Source organism: Protomyctophum parallelum, assembly GCF_964188405.1.
Source record: "Protomyctophum parallelum genome assembly, chromosome: 6".
Taxonomy (NCBI): domain Eukaryota; kingdom Metazoa; phylum Chordata; class Actinopteri; order Myctophiformes; family Myctophidae; genus Protomyctophum; species Protomyctophum parallelum.
In genome coordinates, this window is record NC_139701.1 from 15,665,877 (window position 1) to 15,681,995 (window position 16,119).

At 41.9% G+C, this 16,119-nt stretch overlaps 1 protein-coding gene across 1 annotated transcript; it reads right to left on the reverse strand.

The window, feature by feature from the left end:
- Positions 1-4,503: 4,503 nt before the first annotated feature.
- On the reverse strand, positions 4,504-11,557 carry ccdc124 (coiled-coil domain containing 124). Its single transcript, XM_083767720.1, has 5 exons — positions 11,486-11,557; positions 10,371-10,562; positions 9,360-9,561; positions 8,455-8,560; positions 4,504-7,480 (listed from the first exon to the last, which is right to left on the reverse strand). The coding sequence occupies exons 2-5, from the start codon at positions 10,527-10,529 to the stop codon at positions 7,276-7,278; spliced, it is 672 nt and encodes a 223-aa protein (XP_083623846.1). The 5' UTR covers positions 10,530-10,562; positions 11,486-11,557; the 3' UTR covers positions 4,504-7,275.
- Positions 11,558-16,119: the final 4,562 nt, after the last annotated feature.

Below are 16,119 nucleotides of genomic sequence, written 5' to 3' on the forward strand. Positions count from 1 at the left end.
GGGTTCATCAGGACCAGTGTGTGTCCGGCGGAAACCTCGTATGAATCTGATCTCAGGTCAGATGACCCCCTGATGCTGTGGAATACTGATGGCAGCCAGAGTATGTTCACTGCTACTATATATGATGTCCATTTCAGATAAAGAGAAAAAAATACATACCTGAGAAATGGAAATGATGCCAAAACTATGGAGGATCCATTTCACCTAAAAGGATTTAATCCAAAAGATTATTATGCAGTTATGATTTTGTAATTCTCATTTTCATTTAGGAGCTCATTTCATAGACCCAAATGTTCCGTTTATTTCCTGTAGAAATAACTGCAGTAATTGCTGTTACTGTAATAATGAATACTACCGGTAGTCTTATTTTTTGAAGAGGTGTATTTCTAAAATATGTCTAATTAGCCACCGTCAATAATGTATTACTATGCTCTATACAGCAACACTTAATACATAGGTGTGATCAGCAGAAAATGTTTGATTAGCATTCACATGATGTATCATGTAAAATGTGCTGACACAATAATGTCAATGCAAATCTATAAAATATCAAATTAGAAGTTGTGTTTTTAGGTTATAATTTGTATTTTCCATGATTCTTTTGACCCAAATGTATATGGTCTGAAATAATAAAAAAACAAAATCATTGGCAGATTACTCAATTATGGACATAATTATTAGTTCCAGGTACTGAGCTGCTGCTCGTTTGTTGAGTGATGTCACTAAATGTTGTTCTTGAACACCCTCAACATTCTGCCAAAGCAGAAGAACATTCTGAAAATGAATTAGCAGATCTACAAGCTCACATCGGCTATTTCTCTGGTGAAGAGATTTGTTGTGGAGGGGGAAAGGATATGAGCCCTGCGGGATCCCAGTCAATGTTTAAATTAAGTTTAAATTGTCAAATATTACAGTTTAGGCCCGGGCCGTTGGCGTAGAGGTCCAGGCACCTAGGCTGCAAATGGAGCCTGACAGGGTGTCGAGGGTTCGAAACCCAATCCACCAACATACCATCTCTCTCCCGTCCTATCAGTCCTATACTGCACATCATTAAATAAAAGGCATAAAACCCCTCCCATAAAATCTTAGAAATATATAATACTACACTTCACAATAGACATTCTTATGACTTATGAGGTCTTTTTTTACTAGGCTAATTCTCATCATCATCATCATCATCATCATCATCATCACAATATTTCAAAACAACAACACAAAAATGAATTAATGTAGCTACAATGTTCTTACCTTTTCTTTATTCTCTTAAAAAAACAGGAAGTGTTGTCAGTCAGAGAAGTGGATTAAAAATGTTGAAAGGAGACTGTGGTGCTGGGGGTGATGGGGGGGGGCTTGGCCCCCCTCTGGCCCACCCCTGCATTTAGAGGAGGAGCAGAGCTGCTGTGTGATTAGAATTCAAAGACTGACGAAGAAAGAAAAGGGGCAGTTGCTGCCAGCCAACCGGGCGGCAGCCTTTAAAGGTGGACATCGTTTTTGTTAAAGGGAAACTTCACCCTTTTTGCAAAAAAATATGTTATGACGTTTAGAAGATTTAGAACACTTTCCTGGGGGTCTTTATGTGTGTAATGTAGTTTTAGATATTATCGATTTTAGTAGTGAGCCCAGTGTCTCTGATGTCATCGACATCACCTGGACTACAATTCCCACAATGCTTTGGTGCACTGGGAAGGGCAGTCTTACTGAGACAACATGTAGTCCAAGGAAGCTTTGAGAAGGCGTGAATTCCGTTTGTGTCCGAGCATAGGCATGGCTGAGGCATGGTAACGCCCGCCTGCCTGTGATTGGTCTACTGACACTGCCCGTCTTGACTGTCCTCCGAGATGCAGGTTACTCCGTGGTGAAATCGGAGGACAGTGTCGATAGGCCAATCACAGGCAGGCGGGGTGTTACCATGCCTATGCTCGGACAGAAACGGAATTCACGCTTTCATGGGAGCCAAACTCACACCGGAAGTGCAATGAATACATGGCAGTGAATGGAGCCGGCTGGACCAGCTCATAAAAGACATTATTAATGAACAATTGAGACCTTTTGTAAAGTAATCACTTCTGGAAAATAAGACATATCACAGGTTGTTTTCTAATCACTTACTTTTCGATGTGCACAGAGTGCACAGTATAGAATTTTATCTGAGGATCTAAACAGCAGCAGGTATCGTTTCTGGCTCCGAAGTATCGTGAGAGTTGGCTTCCAGACAAGAAACTGAGGAAACGGTGGGAAATCTCACGATACTTGGTGTGTTCAGAAAGGTACTTTGTGCTCTTTAGATACCATACCTCTATAAAAATTACACAGTGTACACATCGAATAGCAACACAGCAGACAATAATGTGTTACATGTCTTCTGTTATTTTCCAGAAGTGATTACTTTACAAAAGGTCTCAATTGTTCATAAATAATATTTGTTATGAGCTGGTCCAGCCGGCTCCATTCACTGCCATGTATTCATTGCACTTCCGGTGTGAGTTTGGCTCCCATGAAAGTGTCCATGAAAGTGTCATGGTGCAGCCCAGTCACGTGACCACTTCTGTTCCTTCTCAGAGCTTCCTTGATGTGGTCCAAGGACTATCTAAAGAGGACGAGAAGCGAAGACCGTACGGTGGACACCATGTTGCTCCCTGGAAGGAAAAAAACATGCGCAGTTGAGACCAGGAAGTTGTACATGCCCAATAACCAATGAATCCCTATTTTACAATTTGTCTATTTGAAAATAGCCGATCTACAAGCTCTTGTCTATTTGAAAATAGCTGATCTACAAGCTCTTGTCCATTTGAAAATAGCCGATCTACAAGCTCTTGTCTATTTGAAAATAGCCAATGTACAAGCTCTTGTTTACTCAGGTCAAATTTGGACTTTGAGGTATTTTACTTGTAACAAGAGTATTTTTATAATTGTGGTATTGCTACTTTTACAAAAGTAAATCTTCACCCACTGGTGTAAAAAAACAGGATGTGACAGCGGACCTGATTACTGACGAGAGAGATCAGACACATGGTCTGAAAGAGAAAGAGAGAGCTCTGTAGATAGAAGAGGATGGTGATTGGTGGTGGGCTGGTGAGAGAGGGGGGTAGAGGTCTCTCTCTCAACGTTAAAGAGGTTGGAGGAACTTGTCATTGATGCTCTTGTAGTTCAAAGGACCCCACGGACCCTCTCATCTGCTCCGACACAACACCACACCGGCAGCATATAAGTGACCGGTTTATTTTTACACAACATCTGAGCCCCTGGCCTGAATGCATTAATTCAGTGCAAAGACTTAAATTAATAGCACTTCGATCAGTGGAGGCAGTACCAATGCGGTATATATCACTTGCATAGGTGCTGAATATATTCATTGGGTGGTTGACCAATGACCATACATTCAGCCCCTCAAACCGGGACCCTTAAATGGATGTGCACGTTTGTCGTGCACGAGCGTGCCCATTCATGCACGCCAGCATACATATGCAGTAGTACGCAACATACGTGTTACATAGTGTACACGCAATGACTGACAACCATCAGCCTCAATGTTGGATTCAGACACACCATGCATTATTTTGTTCATTCATGTTTTCTGATTGGTGAGCATGGGTTAGAACGTCACTGAAAACTATTATTTTCATTCTGGTGAAAACCGGAACAATTTTGTAGTGAATGTTGAAAAACCGGGACAGATATTAGATATTTGTCGGGACTCGGGAAACGCAGCTTGAAATCTGGTCACCCTTTAAGACAGTGGTTCCCAAACTGTGGTGCGCGAGCGCCTTCTAGGTGGTGCGCGACATGAAAAGGCTAATGGTGGTGCTATAGTTTTATTTTAAATATATTAACATATTACGCCCATATAGGGCAAGTATATACAGAATATGGCCTATGCTGCATATATATACCATATTCAGGTTCATATATGTGCATATATGTGGATAAATAGGAAATATATATATATATATATCTGTTTATAGCTTATTCAATTTATATTTCCATGTGGGGGGGGGGGGGAGGGGGGTGCGTCAGCTCGTTTGGGCACTAACAGGGGTGCATGGCCAAAAAGGTTTGGGAACCGCTGCTTTAAGACAATGATTTCAGTTTTTAAACCATTGTTAAGATCAAAGTTACGGCCACATCCATGACGGTGCTGAATCAAACCTACAGAGTAGGGATGCTGAAATTACCCCATGTTACTATTTAAAACGGGCCACAGTTTCTACCATGGCATGAATTGTAATATTAACTGGATAGGTTTTTATATCTTATTGCCGTTTGTCTAGTTGTTTGAGTGTTGAATGTAATGGACCACAATGGAAAGTGTTTGGGCTTTCTTTTGTGTTTCTTTCATTTGGTATACTATATTTATTGCAGTGCTGTACTTAAAAAAGTTTTTGTTTGATTAATCTCCATTTTATACTTTGTCGCACAACAGTATCGAGATATAAAATAGTAGCTTTTTGGGAAAGGGTAGGGATAGGCACTTAAACAAACAATAACCGGAGTCATTTTGCTTGATAAGCAGTGAATTCACAGATGGTTTATTGATCGTTTCTGCTTTTTCATTGGTTGTTCTCATGTTCTGTCAGTTGATATGGTTTAATATCTACCTATGCAATTCAATCCATCCCAAAAAGCAGAGTTATGGACCAGCGCCTACTGTCCTCCAAGTCACACACACACACAGTTGGATAATAATTAATTAAAATTGCCGCAAATAAATGCAAGGCTGCAACCCAACTCAAAAAGCCATCATCAACCTTAAACACTTTAGCCCTATTTAAAAAATAAATGCAAAAATTGTAAATAAAAAAACCTCACAAGAGAATAACAAATTGGCAATCGTTTTGAAAATAGCCAATCTGTAACAATAAGCTCATGGCGTATCTCAGTGAGCTTGGGGCGCCATCAGGGTTTTAAAGTTGTTAAATGTAGCATGATTCTAAAATGTGACTAATCACATCACAATGTGGGTACCTGGGATGGGAAACTATAATTATTTTTTCAAACAGTTAAGAGAGGCTGCTGGTAAATCTACAAATCTGACAGCCACGTTGCACATTTACTACTCCACCTTCAAGGTTTTTCAGTCCAACTGTTGAAGACACCTGTCCTAGACCTTTAGGTTTAAGGAACTCAAAATGGTGGTTTGGCAAATATGCAGGTAGAGCCAGGACAATTTACATTTGATCTGAAGACTTCCCACCCTGAGTGATATTAAACCATTTTGTGGCTGGAACCCCTTTTGGTGTTTTAAGCATGCTTTAACTGTTGAAAAATAGCAGATCTACAAGCTCAGAACTTGTAGGTCTATTTTTGAAAAATCGTGAAAATGTGCCTGAAATCTTTGAATATATATTGTTACAGAGCAAGTTTTTAACTCAAATCTTTGCTACTGGGAGGGTCCCTGGAACAACATATTTTCAGATGGGGGTCGGCGGCCAATGTCATATACATTTGGGGTCCTTGACATGAATTTGTTTGAGCACCACTGACATAGAAACATAAGGTTTTCAGAAAACTGTCAAGATGCTTTAAATTTTGACGTCAGGCCTAAATGGGTTAAAGATGCTTGTTTATATGTATTTGTTAAAGTGTTATAGCTGTTCTGATACTACTAATATAATGTTATAGTGTGTGTTTGTTCGGTCCAGCTTTTTAGTAAACAGACTGCAGTTTCAGGTCAATGTCATCCAATCAGGAGAGAGAACTCACATGGGGATGGTACAGCATAAACAAGTGAAATTGGAGTGATGAAACAAATAAATGAGCAGGGAAAGAATTGGAACTAGAACACTATGAAATTGAAGCTTGAAGAAACTGATTCTTTGTCCTGATTACAAATAATTGGTGTCCCATGTGAACATTTGTTTTCTGTTTACTAAATAGCTGGAGAGACAGGATTGGAGACAGGATGACCCTGATTACTGAACAAACACTCTATAAACTATATAAAGCAATGATTACTATCACAATTTAGAGTTTTAAAGAAATGTTTTTGTTTTAGCCAAGAAATATCACTTACAGCACCTTTAATTAACCACTTAAACCCAGCATCCGTATCGCGGGGAAAGCTTTTGCAGAAAATAGCAGATCGGCAAGCTCTCACAGCGCGTCATGAAATCCGTTACATTTGGGGGCCGGGGGGGGATCAGATTTTATTTTTATTATTATAAATTTTTACAAGGTTTGTATAATCAACTACAATAATAAAAACAATAGCAAAATGGCATTTTGAGTTCACTTTAATCAAAGTGTTTCGAACAAGTACAAATAATGTACCCTGAACTGTGTTTGTTCTTTTTTTGTTATCTGGTAGCCACCGGTGCTGGTTTCTTTCTTGGACATTATTCTCTCTAGGTCATGCTCATTGACGGCATGTTCTCACTGTGAATGATGTTGTACACTCAAGTGCAAAGGAAGGCATAGGAATGCAACAGGATTTCTGCTATGGAGAGACACGTGGTCTATAGACAGCGTAATTTCAATATTTAATATGTTTACGAATCCTATTTCTAATCTCTCTCAAATCTCCAAATCTAGCACGCTTCCAAAATTGTTAATATACATTGAATCCGCTCTCATATCCTGATTACGAGATTCTGTGTGTTTTATAATTGTGCTTGTTGTGAGTAGCTCTGAATCAGAGACACAAATGAAAGGCTATGAGACTGAAGAAACGTCTATGCCACCTTCTGGAAACCAGCAGGTACTACACTTGTGCACAGAGCCTATTATCTATAAATGTAAATTGCGAATGCCTTAATGTCTCATTGTCTCCCTCTTCAAAATATTAAAACATATATACCTGTATGTAAAACAAAAAGAAAAGAGAAAAGAAAAGAAAAAGAACATGATGCCAATAGTGGGGTTGTGAACTTCAATAAATTACTTTAATCTCAAAACCAAAACTGGCTCCACACCTCCCCTTAAGGGCCCCAAATAAACCATATATAAATGAAACTGGGATTCTTCATCGCAGGGGCCTGCAAACACAAATCATCAAGTCAACAGGGGTCCTGAACCCAGCTGTGTGAGGGAGGAGGGAGGGTTGCTCACTAAACCTTGAATCTTATCAAACACAAGTTCAAGTTCAAAACTCTGAGACTTTCCTCCTCTCTGAGTGGGGCGGCGTGTGAGGGCCCTCACGAGCAACACGTTTATATTAGCGTGAGGTTGTTAACGTAGCGATTTCCATGATAAGGCCCCAAAATGTGCATACAGGTAGACCGTATTGTTATCTGAAATGGAGCTGCTCGGGTGGGGTGGGGGTGTGTGAGGGGTGCTTGTTCACTTGGAGTTGTAGTTGGCAAAACGCTGGTTGAGGGGGTTCTCTGGGGATTTCACCCATTCTTTCTTGAGCATCTGCTTGAGCTGAGACAGCCGCATCCCCGGGTTCTCCATCTTGATGCGGGGCATGTTGACCTCCTCCCAGGCATTGTACGCCGCTTTCATCCTGCGCTCCGGGTGTCGGTCAAGGTCTTCAGGACCCGTGCTGGAGCGAGGGATGGGTTTTATCATTAGGAAAGTTACTACACTACTACTTATTAAATAGTGATTATTGGTCCGGTACTTTATCAATACTCTTTATCAGTTCGAGAACTGTGTGGTCCTCTATGGGGACCCTGACAAAGTCAGAGAGAGAAGTATGATGTGAGGGTGGCAGGGCACTGCGTCAGGCATCTGGAACGAGTGGCTAGCAAACTGAAATGGTGGGAGGCTGGGAGCCAGCCCAGATAAAATACAGGAGAGGCAAGAAGTTCACCGCCTACGTGGATGCACTGTGGCATGACAGCTTTACTTACTTAGCTAACAACACTGTAAAGACTCATGCTAGATAGGAGCATGTGGAGGGGAACAATTCAGGAGTCCCAAGTTGGTGTTGGCTATATATTCGCACCTCACATTGCATTGCAATGACTAGCCGTTATCTTTCTATGTTTTCCAAACAGATAACAATTATCTGAGAAAAGTTAAAACAAAAAGAGGTCAAAGGCACTCTGCTACACTCAAGTAAAAAAGCCTTTATTTAAGAGGCATGGCAAAGAGCATTAAAAATAATGACCTACGCGTTTTGGCTGTAAAAGCCTTCATCCCATGTTCTATTCAACGCAAGATAACAATTATCCGTTTAGCGTTGCAACAATCTCTATCGCAAGTACATATTAAGCTACAATATGTTGCGTAAATAATACGCCACCAAATTACCCAATATTTCTAAAACTGACGTGCTCATTCTGCTTTTTGATAGAAAAATAAACAAACTAAAATATTTTACTCCTGCAAAGAAGATCTACCTCATAAATTGCCGTTAGCCGGTGATGGGTGTGATCAGCATCTTTTCATATGACATTATGGCATGATGTGCAGAAAACACTCCCTAATGGCCATTGCAGTGGAAATCGGGCCAATAGCTATGCTCAAACCTTAGCGGATGCTTCTGTGCACAAAGTGGACAGTGACAGTTACCTGAGGACAGAGATGGCATCCTCTATCGTTCTGGCCTCCATTGTGCCCTCGTCGGGGACAACCCGGTTGATATTCTCTTCCAGAGGAGTGTCCAGGTGGCTTGGCTCTGTGGAACAAAAGAAAAACAAGCACCATGACCAACCGGTGGTAAATGGTGCATTTATATAGCGCTTTTATCCAAAGCACGTTACATAATTACATTCACACACCGATGGCAGAGGAAACCATGCAAGGCAACAACCTGCACATCGGGTTTCAGCGTCTTGCTCAAGGAGCAATAGGGTTTCAGCTTCTTGCTCAAGGACACTTTGACATTAACACTCCGATTGCCCAGGGTTATTTAATCCATTAAATCATAGCGCCCAAGCGATTTATAGCAACAGAGTACTTTTACCAACGGACCGGAAGTTATACTGGATGTGGCTGGAGCAGCTAAATGTAGCCTAAACACTCTTACGGCGATCGAACGGGAGGCATGAATAAATCTAACGCGACCAGCGACTGGACAGCGGGGGGGCGTCTAACACAGGATCTTGGGGTTGGGGTGTTAACTCTGGGGGAGCCCGGGATCGAATTGGGAACCTCACGGTTCCCATCCGGCTGTTCTACCGGCCACTTTACCCCTGAGCCACTGCAGCGAGTGTCTCTCTTTCGCTAGTGCAGCGAAAGAATAGATCATTTCATGAAATATCTGAGATAATTAGGACTTTCTGGAAGATTGAACATGCTACTTGATGCTTGTGTAGTATGATCAAGTAGGGCGTGAATTTTAAATTAAAAAAGGTAAGATTTGAGGTCTCTGCCCGACAGCAACGATATCAAACTGGGGGTCCTTGAAATGGAAAATAAAAATAAAATAAATAAAAAAGCTTGAAAATCAGTGGATTAGCAGAAGCTTTCTTTACCTTTCGGTTTGTCCTCTGTCGTCGACGTGTCCTGCTGCTCGCTACGCAGAGTCTCCTCGATCTGTGCCCGAGTCACTTTACCAGGACCAAGAGCGATCTCCTTGACGGGTCTGGCCCTGAGCGCCGCACTCTCCTCGTCCAGGAGTCTCTGGTTCTCCTTCTTCCTCTCCAAAGCTTCTAGCCTCTTCTTCTCTTTGTCATCCTAGAAGGGAGCAAGTATGGTTTATCTTTTCTTTTTTTACAATGTTCTCTGGATAGGCTTAAAAAAAAGCAGCAATGCACACAATGTTTCCACATTTACAACCCAGTGTGGAGTTGATTTAACAGTGACTGGTTGGCTCAGGGGAAAAAAGCGGTCAATAATAATTATTATTATTTAGCTTTCCTCCCAATTTAGTTGTTATGCCAATTAACACCCTCACAGATGTCTGTGTTGCGACTGCTGTAGTACCCTACTGGCTCAACTGCAAGTGAGGAGCTCCCACCTGGAGGGCGTAGCATCTCCGTCCTACTCCTCCCATTCAACGGCAACATTTTATTAATATTAACATCACAATATTAAGTAAATTAATGTATCCATATACTGTATTTTGGCAATTCAAAAATAGCAGATATACAAGCTCACGGCATGTGACTTCGTGCCACAAGCTTGTATTTTTTAAACATCTTTAACCCATTTTGGGCGGGGACCCCTTTTGGTGTTGGTGCATTATGTTATGCTTTAGCTATTGAAAAATAGCAGATCTACAAGCTCATAGCGCACCACCGAGTGGCGCGCTACAAGCTTGTACTTGTACTGTAGATCTGCTATTTTTGAAAAATCGAAGAACGACTGACAGAAACATAGCTTTTTCAGAAAACTGTAAGGATGTAGAAGACATTTTTAGAATCTGATCTCAGGTCAGAATGGGTAAAAGACGGCCTCTGCCAAATAATATCTACACATGTTTGGGGTCCTTTGTTGTGAAAATGTTTAGAGAAGCAGCAGCACTGGTTCATCATCATATATACCTTCCTCTGCTCCTTCTTCAGGACATGCTTGTCGTTCTCCTGCCACGTAGCATCCTCCAGCTCCTGCTTCTTCTTGGCGTCGGCCACAGCCTTGGCCTCCGCCTTGCGGGCTTTGGCTGTGACCGCCTTGGAGTTCTCCCCCTGGAACTTCTTGGGCATTCCTCCTCTCCTCTAGGGCCACGTTTTTTTCAGCTAAGAAGAACAACGGACAGGGACCAATGTGTCACGAACGAGCGTGATATTTTAATAAGACGATTAACCACTTGAAACCCTATGTGGTTGACCAGAGTCCCCCGGGGGGTACACTAGACTAGCGTCTTTTCCGTTTTCTGTTATTTTGGTGAAAGCTTTCGCTGAAAATAGCAAAGGATGCTGGGGTTTACAGTGGTTAATTGTCACGCAAATAATTGCTAATAACATATCATTTAAATCAACAACAAATCTAAATTACAATTCTGTTTGGCTTTTAGGTGTTGCAAACAAATTAGAACACACTTAAACATTTGACAATTAAGGTTTAATATTTCTACAATTTCTACAAAACCTGCATAACCAGTCATTTTGATCAAGAAGTTGAAAGATAAAATTAAGTCTGATAATGATGTACCGTGCATGTTCGCATCATGTACTTTACAAGTTTACATTACTCAAGATTTTTCCAATACATATATTTTTCCATTATTATTAGTTTGACATTTTGGACAAAATAGCAATTTTTACATTGAGGTGCCCATTATGTCCCACCTATCCTGAATCCGTATGGAGCCACATGATGACAGATATGCAAAGAGTTACGTATGGAACTAATAAATACACGCATTAAATAAATAGTGTTGCGTCTATTAGGATGCACACACAGATACACACATGATCAGGTTCTTGAGGTACAACTCATTCATTCTCTCTTTGCAATGTATAGCAAACCAGCTAACATGCTAGTTGGCATTAGCCTGTTAGCTACATAACAACGTTGTTGTCTATTATTTTATTCTCAAATAGACTCGTCGTCTGATATTTCAACTTCGCCCTGACTGAATTATGGGATAATAGTTATGAGAAATAGTTTTGAAGAAAATAAATATTTAAGTCAATGAGAAAGGAAACAATAGTCATACCTAAATGACAAAATATTGTTGTTTCGAAGAGGCATTTGCCACCTCCAGCCTCCTCCCCTCTTTGAGACTGCGACGCACTCTGATGACGTTCTATCAGCAGCAGTGTTTCCAAAACGTAGGGTTGCGACCAATTTTGGGTAGAGGTTTTATGGGTCGCGACTCGAGTAAATATCTTGCGTTTCCCCCCCCTTCCTTCATTATATTCCATTCTATTCCATTCATTCTTCTTTACAAACATTGCAACAACGCTGGTTAACAAATTTCCCTCCCACAAGATGATTTTAAACTGACAATGGTAACAACTGAGGAGGTATTAAAGTAGCCTACTTAAGGTACTTACCCACGCCACTGCCATTACAATATTCCCTCCAAATTTCTCACTCCAATCATCAAATTAAATCACCAATCAAAATTAATGTACGAATTCCAATCTGGCTTCAGAACATCCCACTCCACTGACACATGCTTGATGGATTGATTGATTGAAATATGTATTAACAGTTTGTAGAATTACAGTACATTTCAAGCACAAACTCAATACAAAGACTGTTAAAGGTATATTCAGTGATTTCACTCAAAAAACCTTAGGTTTCGTTTTTGGCTGTGGGACCCAGCCTTTCGTCCAATCAGGATAGAGAGTCAAAAACGAAACCTAAGGTTTTTTGACCCCCAGGGGTTAACTGGGGACAGGGAGGAACTCCTTATATGGCCAGCACACTCTATAGTAGGGAGGATTATCACAACAAAACAAAAAAATAAGTGATATTTGAATTAAGTGAAATCACTGAATATACCTTTAACTGTGAGTAGACGACCCAATTAAGCATTACACTTGTTTACAACAGGGTCCACATTGTTCAATTCATCAAAACATTTAGAGACATACAAATAGACACTTCTATGTAGTTAAAGAACAGAACAGGAATTCATCATATAGGAAGCAAAAAGGGAAAAGATACATATACAGTGAGGGGAAAGGGCGGTGGGGGGGATTCAGATTTTACAGAGGCCAGTTTCGAATTGCAGCCATCCGTAGGAAGGAGTCAAGGGATTCACATGTCTTTGCGAACGCAGTGAGCCACTTACTATGACAGCAAGGGCTGAATGTCTGTGTGTGTGTGTGTCACGCTGTTACACCACCGGCCCGCCACCAGAGGGCGCAGCTGTAGCACACACACACACACACACACACACACACACACACACACACACACACACACACACACACACACACACACACACACAGGGCGCAGCTGTAGCACACACACACACACACACACACACACACACACACACACGAGCTGCGTTCGCTTCACGCGTTTGCGCGTCTTACTTGTAATAACTGTTGGTAGGGCGTTCCACATTTTGGTGGCATAGGAGCGAACATAATTTAGTCCCTTGTTTGTGCCGAATATGGGTTGTACATCGTTTGTTGCACTCCCTCTGGTGTTGTGGGTGTGGACTTCGTTTACATTAAGGAAGTATTTAGACAGGTACATGGGTATCTTGGTGGTGTATCGAATCTTGTGGACCAGACCCATTGCAAGATGCTGTAGCCTACTCTGTCATCGACCCTAAGCCATCCCAGCCTGTCAGAATGGGCAGGGGTGAGGTGGGTTCGGGGGGTGAGGCCAAGTAAGAGCATGACCAGTTTGTTTTGGGAGGTCTGGAGCCTTGTTTTAAGGGCCTTTGAGGTGCTGTGGTACCAAGAGGTGGATGCATAGTCAAAGAAACCTTGTACGAGGGCTCCTGTTAAGGTCTTCAAGGTGTTTTTGTTGACCAGTGAGGAGATTCTGTAAAGGAATCTTGTTCTTTGATTGACTTTTTTGATTACGTTGGTGGCCATTTTATCACCGGAAAGATTGGCCTCCAGGATGGAACCTAGGTAGGTAATTTCATCTTTTCGTGTGATAATATTGTCACCCACTCTAACCAAGAAGCCATCTGCCTTGCTGAGATTACTATTTGATCCGAAGAGAATGGATTCAGTTTTTCCCAGGTGTAAGGATGGTTTGTTATCAGCGAGCCAGGTGCAGATTCTACCGAGTTCAGAGCTGAGGGTCTTTTGCGTCATCTGCGAACAGGAACAAGTTGCAGTCACAAGCTGATGTCATGTCGTTAACATATATCAGGAACAGTAAAGGCCCTAGTATGCTTCCTTGTGGGACGCCACAGCTCCCTCCTCGATTTGAGCCACCACATCAAACACGAGGTGGTGGATGCTGGCAAATACTGCGGCATGGTCAAGCTGGACCTCCCAAAGGCTTTTGACACTGTGAACCACTCCATACTGGTTAACAAGCTAAAAGTAATTGGTTTTGATAGCACATCAGTGAGTTGGATGCAATCCTACCTGGAGGTGAGAGAACAGATGGTGGAGGTGAAGCTGTGGCGTTCCACAAGGAAGCATAGCCTACTAGTATTAGAGTGGGTGACAATTTATTATCACATGAAAATTACCTACCTAGGTTGAAGGTTCCTAGTCTGGTGAAACCACTCCCCCTGCTGGACAACATTTGCATTCTGCCAGAGGGGGAGTCTGGGATCTCTCAGGCAGAGACAATGTATTCCGGACCAATTCTGTCCTGAGCGATATGCGGCTGTATGGGGCCGCTAGAGGCGCGATCAACGTGAGACTTATGACATATTGAAGCTGTGCCACAGCGCAAACGTAAAAATAACCCAGCAAGACTAGAATCAAAATTATTATGCAGATATCAGATTTTTGTCCCGATGCTGTTCATCGATTCTGCCTGAGAGATCCCAGATGCAGGCAGGAGGAGGGAACTTGTGAACTCAGTACTGCCGCAATCTGGCGGAGTCAGGTTAGAAGGTTCCATTCTGGAGGCAAATCTTTCCAGTGATAAAATGGCCTGCACCAACGTAATCAAAAAAGTAAACCAAAGAACAAGATTCCTATACAGGATCTCCTCACTGGTCAACAAAAAAACCCTGAAGACCCTTGCAGGAGCCCTCATACAAGGTTTCTTCGACTATGCATGCAAATGCAACAAACCATGTGCAACCCAGATTCGGCACAAACAAGGGATTAAATTATTTTCACTCCTGTCCTATGCCACCAAAATGTGGAACGCCCTAGAAGTGTATATTTGTATGTCTCTAAATTATATGATGAATTGAAAATGGTGGACCCTATAAACAAGTGTAGGCCTAATGCTTTATGGTGTCATCCACAGTCCACAGTTTTTGTATTTAGTTGTGCTTGAAATGTACTGTAATTCTGCAAACTGTTAATAAATACTTCAATCAATCAAGGTTCAAGGTTTCTTTATTTTGTCTCCCAAGGGAGAAAATTGTCTTGGAACCCCAGGACCCGCACTGCAGCATACAGATACAATACAATACAAAGTGACCCGTACAACATTAGAAAACCACACACCAACATACCTAGTGCAAAAGAGGAAGAACATCACCTCATAACCTTCGACCCCTACCCTGTCTACCCTCTGCAAGGACTCTGTTAAGGAGTGTGATTGACAGAGGGACAAAGGAATGCTTGTACCTATTATATTTGCACGTATGGACCTCGTACCTCCTACCTGATGGCATTAGCCGATACTCCGGGTATAGTACATGGTACATATGTCCAATGGTAGCCTGCTCAAAGATGACCTAGGGGGTGATCGGAGGTGTAGACATGATACCCATGATCTTCCCTGCCATTTTGGCTAATCTAAGGATGTCAGATTTGTATTTTACAGTTAGGTTTCCAAACCACATGGTGATACCATACCTTAGAATTGCTAGCTCTATAGAAGATCAATCAATCAATCAGCCATGCTTCTGACCTGTCTAAATACTTCCTTAATGTTAACGAAGTCCACACCCACAACACCAGAGGGAGTGCAACAAACCATGTACAACCCAGATTCGGCACAAACAAGGGACTAAATTAGTTTCGCTCCTATGCCACCAAAATGTGGAACGCCCTACCAACAGTCATTAAGACATGTGAATCCCTTGACTCCTTCAAAACCGCTCTCAAAGGGCACCTACGGACGGCTGCAATTCGAAACTGGCCCCCGTAAAATCTGAATCCCCCCACCGCCCCCCCCCCCTTTTCCCTCACTGTATATGTTTATTTTCCCTTTTTACCTCCATTATGATGAATTCCTGTTCTGTTCTTTGACTATATTGAAGCGTCTATTTGTACGTCTCTAAATGTTTTGATGAATTGAACATGGTGGACCCTATGTTGTAAACAAGTGTAATGCTTAATTGGGTCGTCCACTCACAGTTAACAGTCTTTGTATTGAGTTTGTGCTTGAAATGTACTGTAATTCTGCAAATCAATCAATCAATCAATAAAACTCCAAGAAATGGGTCTCTTGGAAAGAGAACCACTGGCTTTCACCAGCAAACTCCAAGTTCCATCACCATCATGCCATGGAGTATATCAGAAAATAATAAACCGATTCACATTAATCCGACTGAGACTAAGAATTGAGGCAAAAAAGATAGGGTATGAAAGAAAACTAAAATCTGATGGACAGGAGTGGAGGGGGGCTGCTGCGGGCATAACTCTGTCATAATTCGATCAATGGCTCTGGTCTGCAGTAGCAGGGGCGACCGCAAGGGGCGGCATTTCACAGTCAAGTCGCGCGTCTTCATGA

Bases quoted from the DNA above. Each gene is read 5' to 3' on its own strand.
- ccdc124 (XM_083767720.1), bottom strand. From the start codon at position 10,529: ATGCCCAAGAAGTTCCAGGGGGAGAACTCCAAGGCGGTCACAGCCAAA. The intron at 8,561-9,359 runs GTAAAGAAAGCT...TTTGTTCCACAG, and splicing joins GACAGAGGACAAACCGAAAG to AGCCAAGCCACCTGGACACT. The intron at 7,481-8,454 runs GTAACTGTCACT...CCCTCGCTCCAG, and splicing joins GATGCCATCTCTGTCCTCAG to CACGGGTCCTGAAGACCTTG.